Here is a 25,000-nt window from a genome sequence, read left to right on the forward strand (position 1 = left end):
CTTTAGCTCATTCTGTAAGGATGAAGAGCTTCGTGTTCTTCTTTATCTTGCAGCAGTCGAGTTTCTTTTATCTCCACGTCATCGATTCCCTTCACTCTGCTGACAGCTGCACTTCAGTTCTCTAATTTCACTCGAATTTATTTATTTAGCGCTTTTAGATGTAGAACTCTAATGAGCGTACTGAAGGTGACACTGAGAAGAAAAACCTCGGTACAAAGAAAGTGAAGGAAACTTTGAGCTGAAGCGAGAGAGACGTCTGACTCCAGATCGGCTTTATCGAGCGTCTGGATCGTACGTTTCCACTCTGACACGACGTGACGGTGCTGCGAGTGACGTTCTACTCCGCCGCACGTAAACACGGCCTGTAGTGGTACGTCAGGAGCCGAGTTTTTCCGAGCTCCGGTCAGGACAGCGTAAGGTTTTCCACTGAGCGTGTGTTGGAAAGAATTTTCATTGGAATTCTCTGAACACTGAGCTACACAACCTGGAGTTTTACAACCGTGCTGATAAGAAACTCGCAAAACACACACACACACACACACACACACACTTACTTTCTGTGTAAATCTGGAACTCAGAGTAGCTTGGTATCTTAGTGAAGTACAGGACTGTTTGAGAATCAGTTCCGTGTTTTTGGTTTTTCTGATGTAACTTTAAACACTAACCTTTTTACAGGACACAGATTTAGTGAAGCTTCTCCCACAAATATAAGCCAAACGTTTATCTAATGATTAAACCGTTACAGTACAGTGAGGGGAAGTAAGAATTCAGACTCTTCTGTATTTGTTATTTAATAAACTTCCACTTCACATTTACACACATCACGTCTTTTAATAATGAATATACACAAAACGTACGTATTCATAAACAAACACGTGTTTAAACAACACACAGAAATAGCTCGGGGAAAGAAGGATTCAGCTGCTTCGTATGAATCGTTAGCTCTTTGTTGAAGTTGTTGTTGTCACTTACGGCTCGGAGACGTTTACAGTAAGAAGCGATTGGCTTTTTGCAGCGTCGTGCTGCAGGTTTGGTCCGTTCCGTTCCTCTCAGCAAATCAGCTTCAGTTCCCCGAGGGTACGAGGATCTCTGATGGACTCACAGTTTCAAAATCCTCTGTAAACTTTCCCTGGGCTTCAGGTCAGGAGATCGGACACGTCTAATACGTCCCGGGATCTTTGCTCCGTTTACATTTCCTTCGATGACGTGTAAAGCTCCTGTACCGTTTGCAGAGAAGAGAAGCAGCTCCGTATCAGGGCGAGACGTGTATCTCTGTGGGACTGACGTTCCTGCTGCTTTCAGCTCGTCCTGCAACTCTTTTCTAATGACTCCTGGCTTCTCTATTACCTTCCTTATATTTAGAGCGTGTTCTAAAATTGCGTTGTGAACACACACACTATATGGCTAAAAGTATGTGCACCCTCGACCATCACACCCATATGTGCTTGTTGAACGCTTCATTCCAGATTTATTCCCCGTGTGTTTGCTGTTATAATGAGCTCCACTCTTCTGCGAAGTCTTTCCACTAGATGTTGGAGCGTGGCTGTGGGGATTTGTGTTCATTCAGCTACAAGAGCATTAGTGAGGTCAGGCGCTGATGTTGGGATGTCGAGGAGGTCTGGGGTTCAGTCGGTGTTCCAGTTCATCCCAAAGGTGTTCAGTGGGGTTGAGGTCAGGGCTCTGTGCAGGACACTCGAGTTCTTCCACTCCAACCTTCACACACCATGTCTTCATGGAGCTCGCTTTGTGCACAGGGGCATTGTCATGCTGGAACAGGTTTCAGTCTCTCAGTTCCAGTGAAGGGAAACTGTAAAGCTACAGCACACAGAGACGTTCTATACGACTGTGTGCTTCAGACTTTGTGGAAACACTTTGGAAAAGAAACACATATGGGTGTGATGGTCAGGGGGGCACATACTTTTGGCTGTATAGTGTAGATTTGTTTATACTTAAGATGAAATGTTTTGTCTGATACTCATTTCCCCGCAGTGTAAATCAACCCCCGCATCACTAATAATGCACCAACCGTTTGTGTAGAATTTATGGCTGTTTTAGTGTGGAATAAAAATCTGATTGTAATTTCATTTTAAACATGAAAAGAGAGAGAGAGAGAGAGAGAGCGAGAGAGAGAAAGAGAGAGAGAGATGAATTTTAGCAAATTTTATATAAACATTATGTAAGTGTTGCAGTAAAAATGAATCTCTCTCTCTCCTTCTCTTTCCCTCTCTCTCTCTCTCCCTCTCTCCCTCTCTCTCTCTCTCTCTCTCTCTCTCTCTCTCAGTGTGTGCTGTCTCAGCCGAGGTTCTGGGCCGTGGAGGTGACGGCGCTTTGCCTGAGGACTAAAGTGGAAAGGTCGAGTTCACGCAGAGTGGAGCGTGCCATGATGCAAACTCAGGTAGACACACCCACACACACACACACAAACACACACACACACACACACAGTGTTTTCATTTTTGTGTTTATCAGAAATGAATGCAGTTTTTTGTTCAGATTATTTTTTTCTCCAGACAGACTCCATCAAGCTTCACTTATACAAGTTTAAACACTGTGTTTTTATTGGCTGAGAGCAGAGATGATAACACACACACACACACACACACTCTCTCTCTCACACACAGTCTCTCACACACACACACACACACACACACACACACTCTCTCTCTCTCACACACACACTCTCTCACACTCTCTCTCTCACACACACACACACACACACACACTCTCTCTCTCTCTCTCTCTCACACACACACACACACACACACACACACACACACACTCTCTCTCTCTCTCTCTCTCTCTCTCACACACACACACACACACACACACACACACACACACACACAGTTATTACTGTGCCCTTTTTCCTTCCCTTAACCTTTTCCCATTTTGTTTTTCTTTCTTTCTTTCTTTCTTTCTTTCTTTCTTTCTCCGTATTTAGTGATTTATTTTCTGGCTTGTTTTTGTTTATTCTGCTTATTTATTTATTTGTCTTTCTTTTAATGTCTTTATTTCTTTCTTTCTACATATATTTATTTATTAATTAAAATTTTACTTCTTTTTTCTTTCTTTCTTCTTCATCTTTACCTATTTACTTGTTTTTTAATCTATTTGTTTAATCCACAGTATCACAATTGTCTTTTAGTTAAAATTAAACCCCTTCTTCTTCTTATTATTATTATTCTTATTCCCACTTCTATTTTTGTTTGAACCTTTTATCTTTCCTTCATCCCTCCGTCGTTTCTCGGCTCGGTGCAGTCAGGGTCTCTTCCTGCAGGAAGTTGTCCTCAGAGCTCTCCTGCAGTCGCAGCACTTTCTCGCTTCCTGTCGTGATGAAAATAGGATCTGGCGTTTCCTGATGTGTGTGTGAATGAGCGGAGATGAGCTGATAAACTTTCAGTAGGATTGGGTCTGACTTCCTGTCAGCTGATTTCCTGTTGCCGGGTTAAAAATACGTTACGCACGGAAAGATGGAAAGAGCGAAGGAGGACGTCGCGTCATAAAATCTGCTCTGGGTGTAAAATTATCTCCGTTATTTACACTTTCATTATTACGGACATAAAAATACTACAAACCTGCTGCACGTTCTCCAAAAATAAACCTCTTTCCTCATTAACTCTTCTACATTTCAGCTTTTTCAGTGTATTATACGACGTCAGTGTTGATTAATTTTCTAGAACAGCAGCTCTGACAGTAGCGCAGCTTTATATTAATGCACTCGTTCTAATACGCTATCGTTTCCATAGCAACAGCTCATTCACAGGGACGTGTACAGCGGTTGCTAAACATAAACGGATTAAAAGATGTGTGTAATCATTGATAAGGTGAAGTTTTCTCCAGAGTAAGAAGATGTTTGTGTAGCATTTATGGAAGGAGTCTCCAGTGTCAGCGCTTTGTAACAGTCAGAGGTAAAGCTGGAACTTTTCCGAAAGTTTTCCGACGTCTTCAGGACAGAGGAGTTTACGCTTCTTTCTTTGCGGTTTCTCAGTAACATGTGGAACAAGCTGTGATTTATTTTTCTCTTATTAACCTGAAGAGAGAGAATAAAGAGGCTGGTGAGGGAACGAGTGTTTATAGCTGCTATAACGTAAGCGACAACAGGAACTAACTTTGCATGTAACGATAAATGGATAAAAAGTATGATGTGTTGTTCTTTAATGAATAAAAAAATGTAATTGTTAGTAAGTTGCTGTGGTGTAAAAGGAATAAAACACTTGGGGACGTGCTGTTAGAGGAAAATAATCAACTTCAGGGTGGGAACAGTAACTCTGATTCATCACACACCACACACACTCACACACACACTCACACACACACACACACACACACACACACACTCTCTCACAATTTTATTACTTCACATTAAATATTAAAGATGTTTGTTTACGCATTAAATATTACAGTTAGATGGAGCAGACTGCATTCCTTTCAGCGGTTATTTTTTTTTATCCCATCACTGTGTGTGTGTGTGTGTGTGTGTGTGTGTGCGCGTGTGTGTGTGTACGATACAAATCAAAACTCAGCCTTGAGGCATTGAGATTACATTTGAGTTAGGTTTAATGCCAAATCGATGATTTATCGACTGGTGGGATATCTGGATGGGAAATTAGCCGAGCGGAACGCGGCACGCCAGCTTTTCTTTCGTTACGAGCGATAAAGACGTTTTCTTTTCTGAAAAAGTTCCCGCCACAAATCGACTTTGACAAATCGCTCGGTGAGAGACAGCGTCTGTGTCCGAGTTACAGAGACATCAGAACGCTCCGGGAGCTCGGCTTTCGGTCACGCTAACAATCAGAAGAAATCCCTCGATCCCTGCGAGTGGGGGCGGAGTCACGGACTGACAGCCAGAGATTCCACTCGGGTGATTTAATTTTTAGAGAGTTAAAAAAGGAGGATGGAAGATTTCCCGACGGGAAACGATAAAGATATCCGTGTGCTGTGTTCCTGGCTGGAGATGACACACTTAGACTTGAAGATTTTCTTCCTGGATGACGGAGAGAAGAAAAAGACGAGTGAGATGACAGGAATGATCAAATGCACAGAGTTTCTCTCCATTTCTCCATCCCTTCATCCGTACAGACGGATTCAGGAGCTGACAGGCCGCTCTCTCACTCGGACTGAAGACGAGGAGAAGAACTCGGGGGAGAAAAACGATAAAGATGTCGTCGTTCTTCAGTATTTCTTGACGGATGAAAACATGATCGAAGAGATGAGGAGTTTCTCTCTGTGCCGTGTCTCATCATCTTTTCCTTCTTACTAGACGAGAAATTGTGTAAATAAAAGGATCAAAAATTAATAAATAAATAAATAAATAAATAAATATAGCAAAGTTTAAATTAATATAAAAATACATTTATTTGATTTATTTATATTACAATAAAATTATTAATATTATTATTTTAAATTATTAAAAAAAATTTTTATTGCAGTTACTCATATACTTTTTTTTTTTTTTTTTTTTTTTAAATTTGGCCTAATAATTCCAAACATCTTAAATATTTAGTGTCTCTTTCTACACACACACACACACACACACACACACACACACACACACACACACACAGTAGTACTGTTACTATTGCCTGGAGATAATTAATATCATGAATATATCCTTATTTCTGTTACATTTTTAAAAAATGAATGCATGAATTTAAATTTATTTTAATGTACTCAACAAATTGTAATTGTATTTTAATTTAATCAATAATCAATTAATATAAATTTATCCAAATTCAGTAAATTGGATTATTTTATTATCAGATATATTTTTTTTAAATGTATATATAACTTCACACAGCAAGGAGCTGCTCGCTATCAAAAATTGAAAAGCCGCATAAATAAATAAAATATTTTTTTCTGGGCTTTTACACACAGAGAATAGAGTCGACTCTGAGCTGTGTTTGTTGATATGAAGTGAGAAAATTTCTCTTTTTTGCTTCTTTTTTTTCACTCCCAAATCAATAATGACATTTAAAGAGCAGTGAGCTGTTTGTGTTTATTTATTCTCCTGTGAGTTTAACGCCGGCACTGATTCCGTTTCCTCTCCTGACCTGTCGTGGTGCCGCTTCATGCTTTAACTGCATTTACACTTCTCCATGCTTTCCTACACTTTCCTACGCTTCACTACGCTTCCCTACGCTTCCCTACGCTTCACTACGCTTCCCTACGCTTCTCTACGCTTCACTACGCTTCTCTACGCTTCCCTGCGCTTCACTACGCTTCACTACTCTTCACTACGCTTCACTACTCTTCACTACTCTTCACTACTCTTCTCTACGCTTCTCTACGCTTCCCTACGCTTCCCTACGCTTCACTACGCTTCCCTACGCTTCCCTGCGCTTCACTACGCTTCACTACTCTTCACTACGCTTCACTACTCTTCACTACGCTTCACTACTCTTCACTACTCTTCACTACTCTTCACTACGCTTCTCCACGCTTCCCTACGCTTCCCTACGCTTCACTACTCTTCACTACGCTTCTCCACGCTTCACTACTCTTCCCTACGCTTCCCTACTCTTCACTACTCTTCCCTACGCTTCACTACGCTTCACTACTCTTCACTACGCTTCACTACGCTTCTCCACGCTTCACTACGCTTCTCTACTCTTCCCTACGCTTCACTACGCTTCACTACTCTTCACTACGCTTCACTACTCTTCCCTACGCTTCACTACGCTTCACTACTCTTCCCTACTCTTCACTACGCTTCCCTACGCTTCACTACGCTTCACTGCGCTTCACTACTCTTCACTGCGCTTCACTGCGCTTCCCTGCGCTTCCCTGCGCTTCACTACGCTTCACTACTCTTCACTACGCTTCACTACGCTTCCCTACGCTTCACTACGCTTCACTACGCTTCACTACTCTTCACTACGCTTCACTACGCTTCACTACGCTTCCCTGCGCTTCACTACTCTTCACTACGCTTCTCTACGCTTCACTACTCTTCACTACGCTTCACTACTCTTCACTACGCTTCTCTACGCTTCACTACTCTTCACTACGCTTCACTACTCTTCACTACTCTTCACTACTCTTCACTACGCTTCACTACTCTTCACTACTCTTCACTACTCTTCACTACGCTTCTCTACGCTTCTCTACTCTTCCCTACGCTTCCCTACTCTTCACTACTCTTCACTACTCTTCACTACGCTTCTCTACGCTTCACTACTCTTCACTACGCTTCACTACTCTTCACTACTCTTCACTACTCTTCACTACGCTTCTCTACGCTTCTCTACTCTTCCCTACGCTTCACTACGCTTCACTACGCTTCACTACTCTTCACTACGCTTCTCCACGCTTCACTACTCTTCACTACGCTTCCCTACGCTTCACTACGCTTCTCCACGATTCACTACTCTTCACTACTCTTCACTACGCTTCCCTACGCTTCACTACTCTTCACTACTCTTCACTGCGCTTCACTGCGCTTCACTACGCTTCCCTACGCTTCCCTACGCTTCACTACTCTTCACTACTCTTCACTACGCTTCACTACGCTTCTCTACACTTCTCTACGCTTCACTGATTGTAGTGTAAAAAGTATCTGGGTTTTAGTTCGTCCTTGATTCCTGAATGAAAGTGTTGTTTCGTTTGGAAGTGTTCACACTTTCGTTTTTTTTTTTTGTTTTTTTTTTAATAAATCTGTTCCATGATATTCTAAAAGAGAATGACGTGCTGATGAAGCGCTGTCTTCAGTTGTCTTCAGTGCTCCATAAAGTAATAAACACAGTGCGTGTCGTGCTGTTAGAGTAAAATAATCAACAACGTGATGTGATGAAGCGGAGTTACTGCTACCACCATACCAAGTTTCCTCTAACAGCACGTCCCATGTGTTTTATTCCTCTTACGCCACAGCACTTACAATTTTTTACCTATTAAACAACACGTCATACTTTTTATCCCTTTATAGTTACATTTAATGTTCAGTTATACATATTAGTTCCTGTTGTCATACGTTATAGCAGCTATAAACACTCGTTCCCTCATTAGCGTCTTTATTCTCTCTCTTCACGCTAATAAGAGAAAAATAAACACAGCTTGTTCCGCATGTTAGTGAGAAACCGCAAAGAAGCGTAAACTCCTCTGTCCTGAAGACGTCAGAAAACTTAAAGTCACAGCTTTACCTCTGACTGTTACAAAGCGCTGACACTGGAGACTCCTTCCATCAGTGTTACATAAACATCTCCTTACCCTGGAGAAAACTTCAACAAATTACCGATTTTTAAAATCTGTTTAAAAAGATTGTTCCAAACGTTTAACAATTTAATAATCATTTCTTGTTTCAGGTATAAATATTCCTTAGTTAGATTTTCGAATGTTAGAGGATTTAAAATGAGGAGAATTAAATAAAAATGCTAAAATCAAAATATGTTCAGTAATTCTGACTGACAGTGTACAGGCTAGAAGAAGCAGATTTAATTGTCTAGATCCTAATTAATTAATTAAACGATCAAGCAATTAAACAATTAAGCAATTTATTGATTAGTTAATTGATTTATTGATTAATTGTATTTTGGTTAAAGTTTCTCTCCTGTTAAAGAGAGTGTATTTAATCTTTAATTAAATTTCCATAACATTTTCTTTCTTTCTGTTTTTTTTTGTGAATATTTCACACTTTATTCTTTGAGATTTGTCGGACAAACTGACAAAAACACGCACAGCTGGAAAACTTGGTAAATCATTGACACTTTTTTTTTTTATGTTTTCCAGTTTGTTTCCCAGAAGAAAACAGAAAAATCTCCTCCGTGTTCTAGTGTCTCGTCTCGCGCCTTGTCATGTCCCCTAAAAAATCTGACAGTTTAATGATGAATGCAGCGTCTAATTAGGCGACGACGGGGAACAAGCTGAAAAAAAACCCCAAATTCTTAGCAGCACATAATGAGCCATCGAGACGCGACAACATGTCCTGTGTGCGTGAGAAACGATGACACGCCCATCAATGTTAATTAATCAGACGTTAACTTAATGAGTTGTTTTTGCTTAAAGTCATTTGAAGCAGGAAAATGGAGGTACGTCTTAATCCAGGCTTTTAATTTTCACCTCCATTAACAGCTCTATCATTTAGATTTTTAAATCTTTTAGCATTATTTTGCTTTAATTTTAAATTGCACAAGCTAAAAAAAGCTAAACTCGTTTCTTGTTAAGTCGCACAATGTCGACTCGGAGCTTTCAGGAAAAAGTTTTGCGAAGACTTCACCGATTCTTACAAGTTGTAAACATAAATTTGTGTAATTCTGTTTTAAGCGAAACACACTATCGCACTTGTTTTGCTCGCGTTTTGGTTTGAATCAGCACTGATCTTGGATGTGGGCGGGGAGAAATGATGACATTTCCTGCGCTAAAATGCATTCTGAATAATTAGTTTTAATAAAATATATTTTCAGCACCAGAAAAAACACTAAAAGAAACTTTTCCTTTATTTTTTTATCAAAAAAACTAGTTTTATCAAACTACACTGGAAGGAGCGTAACACCGGGTAGAGAGACCTCGTAAAATTTCTTAGTTGCAACACTGTGACATCATCTCAGACTGGAGGAGTGGGCGGGGCTTATTTCATCGCCATGCTGGTAAAAGTAACAAAATCTTTACTCAAGTAAAAGTAAATAAATCCACTGCTAAAAATTGTAGTGCTTCAAATTCTTGTTACTCAAGTTAAATAAATCTAATCAATTTCTTTCTTTTCTATTTAATATAAAGGAAAAGATACAATTTTAAATTTACTCTTAAAGTATTTAAAGTCAACATACGAGAAAGATTCCCAAAAGAAAAGGACGTCTCGGATCACACGAGTTTAGTTTCTGAGAGTAAATTAGTGCTGAGAAACGTTGGAAAATATTAACCTAATGCTAACTAACAACAGAACAAATGTTAGCTAGCATGATAGACTAGCTGAATGCTAATAGCTAGTTGTTGTGATGAATACGGTAGCGCATGCAGCAGTGACAGTGAAGTGTGTCTCGCTCTCAGGTCTGTTTAGATTAAAGTTTAGATTAGTTGTATCGGATGTAGATAATCCAGGGTTTAAACTGTTACCTGGATCCCATAAGGCACGGCTCCTCAATACTCCGGTTTGGATTCGATCCGGACCGAGATGTAAATCTTTAGGCTAGTTATCGGACACCTGGCTGAGCGATTGTGTAAGCGTACGTGTATAAACGTTTGGTGTGAACTAGCGTGTTAAATGTCTGCAGCAGAATCACATGAACAAGCAGAAAGATATCCAGCTGGAGTTTTTATTCTTCACATACAGTAGTTCTGTACTTAACGACACACACTTGTTCAGTCGTCCTACTGTATGGACCTTCAGTCCAGTGGACCACAAAGATATTTTACATACTGATTTGTAAATGTGACACAAATTATGGAATCACACACTGATTCCCTGATCTCGTAATAAAAAAGTATAAATTTAATTCCGTCTTACAGGATTGCAGGATTAAGCAGAAGCTCGACAACAAACTCGTGTGGAAATGAAATTTATAATTAACTCCATGCAATCAGTTTCTTTCCAGGAAAGCAGAGCTCATTTGCGAGGTTCCCCGAGACAGTTAATTACTAAGTTTGCCTCGTCGAGACCGGTAATAGACACGTTAGAACGGGAAAGTAATCCACCTGGAGGCGTCGCTTCAATAAAATCAACATTAAACTAGTACACACGAGGGGGAATAAGACATTATCGCCGCTGAACACGCGTCTATAATAAGACAACGAGATTTAATGTGAGGAGAAAATCTGACACCCTTTATTTTAACTAACTGGGGATTTCTAACGTCTCAAAGCAATAAAACATTTTCAGAACACTTTAGAGTTAGTTTTTTTTTTTTATCACTATACAAATAAAATACAATAAGTGATAAAATAATGTACTAAAGTATTAAACCGTGTCAGAATGATCAAATACTGGCTGATGATTGTCGTAAAACTAATTTCCATAAATGATTTAATTGCGTGTTCCACTGATATAAAGATTGTAACAGTAAAGTAATAATAATGCACATAAAACCGAAGTTTAACGTCTCTGAATATAAGTTTATTTCATTTCTGTCTTTTAAACTGTACATTATATATTTTTTAATGTCTTGCCTAAATATAGAAAACATATTACTGAAGTATATATTAGCTACTAAACGATAAACTACGCAGTCAGTCAAAAGTTTTTAAACTTCCTGTATTAACATTTCAGGTTAAATCCTGAACCCAGATAATTAGAAAGTGAACTGAGGAAAACTGAGAAAAAGGCTGAACTGGTTCACTGTAATAAACATTTATTTGTGTTACAGGTCATACACACTGTTTAATACCAAGTGGAAGGCAAATATTTTTAACTGTACATTCACACTAGCAACATTAGCGACTTACTTTTCTACGTACGATTTCACGTGAGAGTCGATTCTAAGCAAATTAGTTTCAATGCTGTAAAACAACAAATCCGAACGATCGTCTCGAAGGATTCTCTCGGACCGATCCTAGTGTGTGGTGCGACGTTTCCTCAGATCCCTGCTCACAACTTTAGTTCCTACGTGCAATTAGTTCGTTAGTTTGTTAGCTAGTTCATTAGCTACTACTGTTTCTCATTGCGACTAAATAAAAAATCTGAGAGTGAACGATGAATGTGTCTTTAACCCTTTCTCACAGTACACTGGCATTCTGAAATCAATTTATCAGACATTTTAAATCAGTATAAACAAAATAATTAATTTATCACCGCAAATCTGTTAAAAGATTACTCAGGATGCTGTTGGGTTTCTGTATGTAGAGTATCGTAACGCTGTGTTTAGCTGTTTGTGGGCAGGGCGATGAGAAAGGGGAGGGGCGTGATTCACCCCTCTCCACAATAACACTGGTACAGAGACAAAACAGACAACACAACTAAAGCTTTTTTGTTAGTAAAACACTGTATACAACTGCAACAATTAAATTATAACATTTAAAACTAGTAGGCTAGGTTAAAAAAAAGAGAAAGAAAACTGAACATTTTTAAAGCCCTGAGTGTCTACAATAAAAATTCCACTTTAGCCTCTGGTAAAAAGAGTTCAATAAAATATTTAGGGACTTGATGATAAACTTGTTGAATTTTTCCTTAATTTACTGCCAAGAATGTGTCGAATGTAATAAAAACATAAAAATGTCATATGCAGTAATAGTTAAATAGTTATAACTCTTAACTCTTAACTGCTGCATTGATTCATCACAAAATACAGTTATAAAGTTTATGGTTCAAAGCGTTTGTCTAATAATAATGAATAAAATACAATACTATTAAATTCATATGAACATTGTGTTTACTACAGTTGTTAACATTTATATGGAATATTTCTGTTTAAAGAAAAGTGTAAATAATTGTGATTAGGAGATGATGTAATAATTGCGCCGTCCAGGTGAGAACACTAACTGCTGAAGACACGGCTCTGGTGTACATCTGTATGAAAATAACCCACTGCTGAAGAGAAACCTCGCTCAGCTCCGGCTCCGAGACCTTCAGCAGCGATAAAGTGAATTATTCCCAGAGGAAAGTGAGTTAGTGTGGGACTGGTGCGGTGTGTGTTGAGGTCGTCTCCTTGTTCAGTTCAGTCGTAAGATGTTTAAGACCTGGTGGAGGATCAGAGGCGGCTCGATGAGATGGATGATCTGCAGAAAAGTCTACTTCATCCAGCACATCAGGGTTCGAAATCAAAAAAAAAAAAAAAAAGCGCTGCACATCATAGTGCTATAAGGACACAAGATTACAACAGATCTGTTGTGTAACGTTAACTGTTTTATTTACACAATAAACACTGCTACGCGTTTTCCTCCTTCTAACGTCAAAGTTCTCCGATAAATAGACCAGAAGTCTTCCTTTCCCCGTCAATAGAAACATCAGATGAGCCAATCAGCTTGTGAATCTGGAATGATTGACAGTTGTGTAGGTGTTTTGAACTCTCTGATATGAACTGACCAAAGGAAGCCCCGCCCCTTTTCTTCCATCTCATATTATTATGTTATGTTTCGATTTGATTTTTCCGATCGGATCCTCGCTTTCTGTCGCGGTAAATGGAGGATGTTTTGCGGTTATTAATGTGTAATAAAATCTGCCAGTGTGTGTTCTTCTTAGCTAACTTTACGCACGTGTATAGCTCACGTTAGTTAAGTAACATCAAAAACGTTTTTTTAAAAAAGCATTTTTTTGGTGAAAAACAGAAAAACCACAAAAAACAATTTTAATAATCTTACAATGAAGTCTCAAATCTAACACTTTGCTAATAATATTAATGGAAATGATCATTAGAAAGTGATTAAAATGCTGCACCGGTCAGCACAGACGCGTTCACGCCCGTTTCCGTAGAAACAGGAGTGTGTGCGTATATACAGGGTTTTACGGTAACCACTTTTTTACAGTTTCCTTGCACACTTTCTTATTATTTACTGTACATAATGTCTTTGTTCAAATAAAAATGAAGAAAGAAATGAAACTACTACTTCTACGTTTGTCCTTACTAACAACTCAGGTATAGAACATTGTTGTTTTAAACACTTTTAAATGTTATTTACAATTAATTAAGTGTTGTTGAATTGTGGATTGTGATTGGATTAGGGAAATAATGAGCGTCAGGATGAAAACAGTAACTCCACCCACTGATTATTTTACTGTAACAGTGGATTCACTCTTAATTACTCCGCTTTTTGGTTGTGTATGAGTTAAAATCGATAATCTGTGAATAAATCTTTTCAGGCGCTGGTGGATTTCTTTAATGATGAGAAGTGTCCTGTAACCGAGCGACTGAAGATCTTCTACAGCTGCCCAGCTCCGCCACACTGGGACCTGCAGGTACTACTGTTTCATTTATATTTACATTTAATCATTAATACGTAATCTACAGAGAGGTATAAATGAGGCAGAATTTACTCTAATCATACAGTTATTTAAGGGAACTAACGGAACTAAGACTTCCACAAATGACAAGAACACAAGTTTAAGATATTTGATTTAAAACAATTAATAATATATTTATGTTTTTTAAAAATTGACCGTATGAGTTGCACTACAAACAGAAAGGCTAGCTTTAAAAATAATAGGAATCTTCCTTGGTAACTTTTATATAGTAATAAATATACAGTCTGTAATTACAGATAACTGTTTTTATAATCGTGCCTCTGTACATCACCACGATGGATTTGAAATCAAACAATTAAGATGGGATTGAAGTGTAGACTTTCAGCTTTAATTCATGGGCTTTAACAATAATATTGCCTTAACTGTTTAAGAATTACAGCCATTTGTTTTTTTGCAGCCATTAGTCCCTCCATTTTCACAGGCTCAAAAGTAACTGGACAGTTGACTGATAAACAGTTTCATGGCCAGTTGTTTCCTGTTTCCTCCTGATTTCATGACGAATTAAGGAGATAAAAGGTCTGGAGTTGACTCCAGGTGTATGTACATAAATAAGAAATGATGACAGAACATCCACAGAGTGTGTAAATACTGTATATTTTCCAAAAAATATACATTTTCAGGAGTATGAGATGAAATAACAAAATAATGAAAACAAAGAAAATATAAGAACTGAGCCGTATTTCAGATCGTTGCCCGAAAGACGTGAAGAAAAATAGTAATAATAATAATAATAATAATAATAATTAATAAATCCAGCACTAGCTAAGGTGACATTAGGGTTTCTATTTTTTAATAAAAGATCAGTAGGCAAGCTATTATGTCATTAAATCTGTTTTTTATCTAAAAAAATTAGAAACTTAAATACTGTTATTCAATTTAAAAACAAAAACATGAATTTGCTGATTTTTTTTTTTTTTTTTTTAAGTGTAATGATTAAGTTAAAAAATGCCTGTGTGGTTCCTTGTGGAAATAAATGCAAGGGTGTGTGAGTTCATGACTAATCTGGCGTACACACACATACACACACACACACACACACACACACACACACCTCGCAGTCATTGCCCTTCGGTCGAGTGAGCAGTTCAGTGGAGTGTGTCAGGCTTGAGTGTGAGTGCGTTGGATTTGTTTTGTTTTCTGTATAATTCATTCAAAAGCGACATGCTGAAAAGTAAAACGTACACACGGATGACATACTGCATGCTCTCTGCTAATGACTGTGTGTGTGCGTGTGTGTGTGTGTGTGTGTGTGTGTGTGTGTGTGTGTGTGTGTGTGTGTGTGGATCGCGTGTTTCACAGTCGATGTGAACAGGAAACTCATTCAGACATCAGAATTGCCAGCACTTCCTGTCAGGAATTTAATTCTATACAAAACAGAACAAGTCAGTCAGGTGATATTTGGGAACACACACACACACACACACACATACACACACACACACACACACACACACACAGCTTAAATTCACACACATGTAAGTTTGCGTGTGTACACATAAATACTCTTACGTGACATGATGTAGTGTGGATCGTCTAAATGGTTTTATTGATGGTTGACTGAAATACTAAAATAAACACACACACACACACACACACACACACACACACATACACATACATATATTCATCGAGCACTTTATTAAGAACACATTCATGCAAATGGCCAGTGAGTTTACAGTCTCCTCTGAAAGTATTGGAACACAAGGCCAGTTCTTTTGATTTTGTTAAACAATGAAGACGTTTGGGTTTGAGATGAAAAGATGAATATGAGACGATAGATCAGAACTTCAGCTTTCATTTCCTGATATTTACATCTTGTCGCGTTAAACAACTTAGAACATGGAGCATTTGGTGGCAGATCACTCAATTTCTAGGTGAGCAAAAGTATTGGAACAGTAAATACCACTTAATATTTGTTTGCAATCAAGCCGGTGACTCAGTGACATCGCCAAACTGCTGCATTCTTCTTGTGTGATGCTTTTCCAGGTTTGTAGCGCAGCGTCTTTCAGTTGTTGTTAGTTTTGGGGGGTTTCTCCCTTCAGTCTCCTCTTCAGGAGGTGAAATGCTGCTCAGTTGAGTAAAGGTCTGCTGATGGACTCGTCCAGTCTAAAACCTTCCACTTTCCCCCTGATGAAGTGCTTTGTTGTGTTGCAGTGTGTTTTGAGTCGTTGTCTTGCTGAATGATGAAGTTCCTCCCGATTAGATCGGATGCATTTCACTGTAAATTAGCAGACAGAATATTTCTGTAGCTTCTGAATTCATTCTGCTGCTACCATCATGAGCTCCATCATCAGTAAAGATTAGTGAGTCTGTTCCAGAAGCAGCCATGCAAGCCCATGCCATGACACTACCTCCACCATGCTTCACCCATGAGCTCGTATGTTCTGGATCATGAGCAGATCCTTTCTTTCTCCACACTTTGGCCTTTCCAGCACTTTGGTAGAGGTTCATCTTAGTTCCAGAGCTTTTGTGGATCATCTCTGTATTTTTTCTGAATTCCAATCTGGCCTTCTGACTCTTACTGCTGATGAGAGGTTTGCATCTTGTGGTATGGCCTCCATATTTCTGCTCTCCAAGTCTTCAAGTGGTGGATTGTGATACCTTCACCCTGCCCTGTGGAGGTTGTTGATGTCACTGACTGTTGTTTGGGGTTTTTCTTCACAGCTCTCACAATGTTTCTGTCATCAGCTGCTGTTGTTTTCTTTGGCTGATCTGTTCCATGTCTGGTTGTTAGTACAACAGTGGTTTCTTTCTTTTTTCAGGATATTCCACATTGCTGTATTGGCTATTCCCGATGCTTGTGCAGTGGCTCTGATGGAGAGTTCTTCTTCTCTCAGCTTCAAAATGGCTTGCTTTTCTCCCATATGCAGCTCTCTGGTCTTCATGTTGGTTTATCCTTTTTCAAAACAAATGCAGTCTTCAGAGTCGGAACTCAGGGCTCAAACAAGAGCAGACAATCAGAGCTATTAATTCTTTAAACAATCAATCTAACAGAGCACACCTGGGCAACAAATAACACCTGTGAGTTCCAATATTTCTGATCACCTGAAAAATGGGTGGGTTCAAAGAAAATGTGCCATGTTCTTGTTTAACACGTCTAGATGTAAATATCAGGAAATGAAAGCTGAAATTCTGATCTATCATCTTTCAGCTTTCATCTCGTATTCATCTCAAACCCAGATGTCTTCAGCGTATAGCATATATATATATATATATATATAAAATAAACACTCAAATAGAGCAGGAACATAAGAAAGGATAACAAGAAAGTGAGAGAGAGGGAGAGAGGGATGGATGAGTGGATGGATGGATAGATGTGATGGAGACGTGGATGAAGGGAGGGAGCAGATGACATCGGTGGCTTGGTGTAATAACGGAGAACAGCAATAAAGCTGGAATTGAAGGCGCTGAGATCGCTGCCTGGGGAATCGAGAACCGAGCTGCCGCGAGCGCGGGGGAGACGAGGCCCGCATGTAACGAGTGTGTGAGTGTGTGAGTGTGTGTGTGTGTGAGTGTGTGAGTGAGTGTGTGAGTGAGTGTGTGAGTGAGTGAGTGTGTGTGTGAGTGTGTGTGTGAGTGTGTGTGTGAGTGTGTGTGTGAGTGTGTGTGTGAGTGTGTGTGTGTGTGTGTGTGTGAGTGTGTGTGTGTGTGTCATGCAGGTGGAGGACAGGAGTGTTCTGCAGATTTCAGATATTGTTTTAGTTGCTTACAGAATGAATCATTTCGCCATAAATATGATAAAAGGCTGCAGGTGTGTGTGTGTGTGTGTGTGTGTGTGTGTGTGTGTGTGTGTGTGTGTGTGTGTGTGTGTGTGTGTGCGTGTGCATGTTGAAGAGAATGAAAACTGATAGGGTGCACAAATGGGTCAACAAGGAAACAGTCCTCCATCTCTCTCTTTTCCGTCTCTCTCCCTTTGTTTTTCTTTCTCTGTATATCTCTTGATATTTCTCTCTCTCTCTCTCTCTCTCTCTCATATTCTCTGTGTGTCTCTCTCTAATCCTTTATCTCCCTCTAACTTTCTCCTCCTCTTCTTTTTTTTCTCAGTTGTTGTTTTATCCATTATCACTTCTTTTTTCCTCTCTCTTTCTCCTGTTTCACTACCTTTCATTCTTCTTCTCTTTCACTGCTGTCTCTCTTTTATGTGTTCTACCCATGTTCCCCTTTCTTTCTTTCTTTCTTTCTTCCTTCATCTATCCTTTCTTTCTCTCTTTCCTGACTTCCTCTTTCTTCCTGCTTTCCTTCTGTTTCACTTTTCTTGCTATTCCAGTTTACCCTCAGAAACATGTCCCACTCTCTCCTTCTCTCTCTCTCTCTCTCTCTCTCTCTCCTTGTCCTTTATCCGTGTGTTTATCATTAGCGTCACGTCTCCGTGTCTCTGCACTCCAGTTCTCTCCGGCCGATGACGCCAGTGAATGCGCTTGTGATTTATGGATTTACCCATAATGCACTTGGGATGTGATACACTACTCGCGGTGAGGAACAGATCGAGGTCACATCGTGTACAGATTAAAGAAACGTCTCGTATCCGTTTAAGAGGAACATCGCAGTATTCTTGTTAGGAACACTGCAGTGTTCCAGTGTGGAATATTGTACTATTCCTTTGAGTAATGTAACAGTATTCCTGTTAGGAATGTCAGAGTATTCCTGTGAGATCATCACAGTATTCCTGTTAGCAATATCCCAATATTACTGGGAGCAATGTCGCTGTATTCCTAGGAGCAGCGTTGCAAGATTCCTGTGAGGAACGTCACAGTATTCCTGTTAAGAATATTGCAGTATGCCTAGGAACACTGATCACAGGAATACTACGAAATTCCGCACAGGAACACTGCAGTTTTTGCAACATTCCTCTGAGGAACATCATGGTGTTCCTTTTAGAAATGTCGCAGTGTTCCTGTGTGGCGGAATGTTGCAGTGTTCCTGGGCGGAATGTCGCAGTGTTCCTGGGCGGAAAGTCACAGTGTTCCTGTGTGGCGGAATGCCGCAGTGTTCCTGTGTGGCGGAATGCCGCAGTGTTCCTGTGTGGCGGAATGTTGCAGTGTTCCTGTGTGGCGGAATGTTGCAGTGTTCCTGTGTGGCGGAATGCCGCAGTGTTCCTGTGTGGCGGAATGTTGCAGTGTTCCTGTGTGGCGGAATGCCGCAGTGTTCCTGTGTGGCGGAATGTTGCAGTGTTCCTGTGTGGCGGAATGTTGCAGTGTTCCTGTGTGGCGGAATGTTGCAGTGTTCCTGTGTGGCGAAATGCCGCAGTGTTCCTGTGTGGCGGAATGCCGCAGTGTTCCTGTGTGGCGGAATGCCGCAGTGTTCCTGTGTGGCGGAATGTTGCAGTGTTCCTGTGTGGCGGAATGTTGCAGTGTTCCTGTGTGGCGGAATGCCGCAGTGTTCCTGGGTGGAACTTCACAATGTTCCTGTGGCCTCTCACAGAGTTAGAGACTGTGAGATTTTTGCTGTGGATAAGAGTGTGATTCGGCATGAAGTGTGTGTATGTGTGTGTGTGTGTGTGTGTGTGTGTGTATGTAATGAGCAGAAGCTGTGTGTATTTACGGATCAGAATGAAGCCTTTGTGGCAGAGACACTTTCCCAATAAATCGTCATTAAACATATTTACACTCTTTTGACCCGCCTTTTATTAAGTGCTTTGACACTGTGTGTGTGTGTGTGTGTGTGCGTGTGTGTGTGTGTGTGTTGCAGAGGCAGTTAGCTAGTTTGCTAACAGATCTTGGGCTAACTAGCTCGGCTCTTCTCATTTATGAGAAACTGGAACTCTGGGAAGACGCTGTCATCTGCCTGGAGCGAATGGGCCAGCATGGCAAGGTATGTACACACACACACACACACACACACACACACACACACACAGCCTTCTGTTGTGTAGGTCAGAAACGCAACATTTTAGGTAAAAAATTGAAGCTAACTTGCTTTTTGTTAAGGCAGGAGCTTTAATATGATGTCACTGAGCAGCCAGTGACATCATCACTGATCTACCTTTCTTTTTTTTTGCTATCTGTGTTTGATTCATTCATTCTTTCTTTCTTTCTTTTATATATTCTCTCTCTCTTCCGTTTCTTCTTTCTTGTCACGCTTGACCTCATCAATGACATCTTCCATGACATTTTTCATCTGTCATAGTTAGTTATGTCAAGTGTGTGTGTGTGTGTGTGTGTGTGTGTAAGGATAATGCTGATTCAAACAGTCTCACACACACTCTATAAACATATGGGTACTAACGTACATGGCCATTTACATCCATACACACACACAGAGCAAAAACACTTATATGGATTGATGCGCATGTACATTGATCCACTCATCCATAAACTTGTAGGTAAACACACACACACACACACACACACACACACAGAGTACTGTTGGAGTTATTTTGCTGCCTTATTGCATTACAGAAGCACTCTGTGTCCCAATCTGATTACAGAAGTGCACTCAGGTCAATAGACAAACGCTCAGTCTGAGCTAAAAGCTCCAGCGTCAATATGAAGTCGAATATGAAGTGAGCTACAACGTCTGATACAAAACCAACTGCAGACTCAACAACAAAGTCTGGTGTTGAGTATGAGGTTGAGTGTGAAGTCCCGTATGGCCTGGGGGGTGAAGTCGAGTATTGGTGGGGTGGGGTGGGGTGTGGTGGTCGGAGTGAAATCAAGTATTGGGGGGGGGCTGAAGTCGAGAATTTTGGGGTGGAGTTGAGTATTTGGGGGTGACGTTGAGTATTTTGAAGGGGTGAAGTCGAGTATTTGGGGGTGAAGTTGAGTATTTTGAAGGGGTGAAGTCGAGTATTTGGGGGTGACGTTGAGTATTTTGAAGGGGTGAAGTCGAGTATTTGGGGGTGAAGTTGAGTATTGGGGAAGGGGGGGTGAAGTTGAGTATTTTGGGGAGGGGTGAGGTCGAGTATTGGGGGTGAAGTCGAGGATGGAGGAGGGGGGGTGAAGTCGAGGATGGGGGAGGGGGGGTGAAGTTGAGTATTGGGGAAGGGGGGGGGTGAGGTTGAGTATTGGGGGGGTATTGGAGAAAGGGGGGTGAAGTTGAGTATTTTGGGGGGGGTGAGGTCGAGTACTGGGGGTGAAGTCGAGGATGGGAGGGGGGGGGTGAAGTCGAGTATTGGGGGGTATTGGAGAAGGGGGGGTGAAGTTGAGTATTTTGGGGGGGTGAAGTCGAGGATTGGGGGGTATTGGAGAAGGGGGGGTGAAGTTGAGTATTTTGGGGGGGGTGAAGTCGAGGATTGGGGGTGAAGTCGAGGATTGGGGAAGGGGGGGTGAAGTCAAGTATGACCTGGGGGAGTATTGACTGGTGGTGAAGTCTAGTCTGGTCTGGAGCATGAAGGAGTATGGGTTGTATGGGCTGGGCATGACGTGGAGTATAACCTGGGGATGTGAAGATGTAAATGAAATAGGGGAGTGAAGCTGAGTGTGGGCTGGAGGTGACGGGTGGGGGGGAAAATCAAGTCTGGATGGACTACAGACTGAAGGACGAAGACGGGTATGGACTGGGGGGGTGAAGTCGAGTGTGTATTGGGGCGGGGAGGGGGTGTTGTGTATGGACGGGGGGTTGAAGTTGCGACCGGAGTTGGGCGGGGTTAAGTTGAGTGTGTGTTGGGCTTGGTGGGGGAGGTGAGTATGGATTGGAGTGTCCAGGGTAGTTGAATATATAGAATGGAGTGTGTCATGTATGGACTCGAGTGAAGTTTAGTATGGAGCATGAAGTGGAGAACAGACCATTGAGCATGAAGTGCAGAACAGACTTGAGTGTGAGATGAAGTATGGACTTGATCGTAAAGTGAAGTACAGTCTGAGGAGTGAAGTGGAGTATGGACTTGAGTGTGAAGTTGGGTATGAGCTCAGAAATTGATGTGCGCTCCACTGCCTGGGTTATAACTGAATAACTGCAGTCTTGTTTCTTTATCCTCTCTATTTTTCTTGCTTTTTCTCTTTCCTGACTCAAAAGATGAATGACCTCATCCTCTGAGATGCAGTGCAGTCTGAAGGAGAACAGAGGGGGGAAAAAGAGAGAGATTTAAGTACTATAAAGAAAAGGAAGAAAATAGATGGATAATAGGAAATAAAGAGCAAAGGAGGAAAAGGTTAGATCAAATAAAAGGGTAAAGTTAAAGAGATGAGCGGCTTCGGTCTCGTCTCTAGAGCCCTGTCCTTAGTTATATGTCACAGTTGAACTTTTCATTCCATTTTGTACAGAATGACCCTTAAATTATGCATGAGACTGGTGCATTGTGGGTCAACGGGCCGCATGTAAATATGTCGAGCGCAAGCGGGGGGAAATGGATGGGTGTGCATGGAGGAAAGGCTGAGGGGGAAATGTGACCAAGGCTGAGAGGGATGAAGTGTAAAAGATTGACAGGAAAAAAGAGCTAACATTTTACAACACGCATGAGCTAATTACTCAGGAATGCGCAGGACCTCACGGCTAATATTGAGCTCAGCTGTGAAGTGGCTTCATGCCGTGTTGGCTGTTTGTGACAAAATGAAGCAGATGTGAGTTTATTTGATTTCGTGGAGCTGTTTGTGTACATCATGAGACTGGTGTTGTTGCTGCAGAATACTGAGAGGCAACTGAGTTCGGAAGCTGTTTTTGTTTTTTTGTTTTTTTCACGCTAGTTCCTTATAGAGTGGTAGTAAATTACACATGATGAGAGCCCGGAGCGGCTCGATTCCTTCGCCAGGAAAACAGGCCTTTTCTTGCCCAGATCAATTCCCTTCCCCAACGACATAAGAAACAAGTGGATCGAACCAATCTGGCAGCATTAAAGGGGGAAACCCGGTCTCTGTTCAGAAGGTGACAGTACTCAGAGATCACGTTGTTTCAGGACGCATCGCACGTTAACGTGACCAATCACAATAATGTCACAAATCTATCTGACTTTCATTGTTGAGCTATTCAGAACCATTCTTCCTAAAGATACACCGTGTTTATGCTTTTATTGGCAGCTAACAGATACGTTGAGGGTTTAGGGTGCTCACAAGCATTTAGGAGTGTTTTGGGGGCTTAAGAGTTTTGGTGTTATTAGGGGGTATTTAAGGGTGATTGAGGGGTAATTAGGTTTAGGGGTTTTATGGGAAGATGATGGTGTTTTTTGTTTTCTCTGGGTGGGGATATAAGTTTATTTGGGTAGTTCGGGTGTGTTTAGGGGGGTCTCTTGTATTTAGGGGTGGTGGGGGTTGGGAGTATAGCAGTGACTGTATTTTTTTGGAAGTTTTGATGTTTACTCAGGGTCATTTAGTGGTATTTAGGTTTAGATTAAGGTTCTTATGGGAAGATGATGGATATTTTGTGTTTATGGGTGATTGAGGGGATGTTTGTTTAGGTATTTTGGGGTGTTTAGAGTGGTTGCAAGTCTTTGAGGATTTTTAGGGGAGGTTGTAGGTATATGTGTTTAGAGAAATGTTTGGGGGTATTTGTTTTTTTTTTTAATGCATGGCAGAGGCTGTGTATGGGTAGTTAGGGGAATTTAAGTGGTAGGCTGCTTGGTGTGCTTGGGCTTTTAGTGTTGACTGGGGTTATTTACTTTTTTTTAATTAGAAGTGATTGTGGGTATTTATGGTTTCTTTGGTGTTGTTGCTGGTATTTATTGTTTTAGGGGTGATTGTAAGTATTTATGGATTTTTGGGATGGTTATGGGGTTTTTAGGGATAGTTGTGGGTATTTACCGAGTTTTAATTAGTGGTTGTGTTTTTTAAGCATGGATTACGGTTGATTTGGTGTATTTTGGGGTATATACTGGCTTCTGATGGGGAACTTGGGGGAATTTGGGGTGTGTGTGTATGTTTTTAGAGATGTATGTTTATTTGGGGGAGTTATGATGTGTTGTTATAGATGCGTTAAAGATATTTTACGAGTGGATCTTGTGTCTGTTTCTCAGGCAGAGGAAATATTGAGGCGAGAGCTGGAGAAGAAGGAAACTCCATCTCTTTATTGTCTCCTGGGCGACGTGTTGAAGGATCCGCAGTATTACGATCGAGCCTGGGAACTCTCCAAACACCGCAGCGCTCGGGCGCAGAGATCCCGAGCCCTCTATCACCTCCGAAATAAAGAGTTTCAGGAGTGTGTGGAGTGTTTTGAGCGCTCACTGGGTATCAATCCCATGCAGGTATACAAACACACACACACACACACACACGTATGTATACATGATTCTGTAGAACCAGGATTCTCAGAGATAAAACTGAGTGATAGTGAAGACGGAGGCAGAGAAAGAGGGCTGAGATGAAGGGGGGATGAATGGTGTCAGCTTTCCTCAAGTGATGAAAATTGTTTTTTGCTTTTTTTTTTTTTTTTTTTTTTTTAATTTTCATCCCTAACGCAGCGTGAGACTTGGCCCGCGAGCCGCAATAATACAGTGTAATTTAGCGGTGTTGGGCTGTAACGACCCCGGTGTGATCCTCACTCCCCCTCACTAACCTCCACCAACGAGAGGGGGATTAAAAACGAGGGGGAGGAAGGGAGGAATAATGGGATAGCTACAGAATAAGATGCAGAGAGAGATGAGATAAAGAGAGGAGGATGTATACAGAGAGAGAGAGAGAGAGAGAGAGAGAGAAGGGAAGAAGAATGCTTGGACTTGGAGACATTAGAGAAATGGAGTGATGGCGAAAGAGAGGGAATGAAGAAAAAGGAGGGAGAGGGAAATTAAAAAGAGGAGACAGATGGTCGACCCATCATATGACCATAAAAAAAATCTGCATGCAACATCACATTAAATCGAACAGTGGAAGAGATTCATAACATTAATGAGCTTAATCAATAATTTATAATACATCTCTCCTCCTCTTCCTCTTCCTCTCTCTCTCTCTCTCTCTCTCTCTGTATTATGTTCTGTTGATGATGAGGAACTGAACGCTTGTAAACGATTCTGTTTTCCCAGCATGGTGTGTGTGTGTGTGTGCCCTGTATGATTGTGTGTGCATTAGTCTGTGGGGAAGGATGGGGGTTAATAGTGGGTTAGTGTGAGGGTAATTAAATGTTTTAGGGGTTATGAGGGTATTTCGAGGGTGTTTACTGGGTATATAGGAATGTGGAAAAATTCAAGGAGGGTGAATACTTAGGCAAGCCACTGCATGTGCTGTTTGTCACTGGGGTATAATGGGGGCTTTTAGG

At 40.9% G+C, this 25,000-nt stretch overlaps 1 protein-coding gene across 2 annotated transcripts in view; it reads left to right on the forward strand.

The window, feature by feature from the left end:
- The window catches only part of ttc27 (tetratricopeptide repeat domain 27), an 82,330-nt gene that overhangs the window by 45,267 nt on the left and 12,063 nt on the right, over window positions 1-25,000 (forward strand). For both annotated transcript variants that reach the window (XM_053237601.1, XM_053237602.1), the window contains exons 10-13: window positions 2,282-2,395; window positions 13,721-13,816; window positions 19,571-19,693; window positions 23,766-23,993. In XM_053237601.1, the coding sequence (XP_053093576.1) occupies window positions 2,282-2,395; window positions 13,721-13,816; window positions 19,571-19,693; window positions 23,766-23,993 (561 nt within the window). The remainder of the gene's footprint in view (window positions 1-2,281; window positions 2,396-13,720; window positions 13,817-19,570; window positions 19,694-23,765; window positions 23,994-25,000) is intronic.

Source organism: Pangasianodon hypophthalmus, chromosome 10 (assembly GCF_027358585.1).
Source record: "Pangasianodon hypophthalmus isolate fPanHyp1 chromosome 10, fPanHyp1.pri, whole genome shotgun sequence".
NCBI lineage: Eukaryota > Metazoa > Chordata > Actinopteri > Siluriformes > Pangasiidae > Pangasianodon > Pangasianodon hypophthalmus.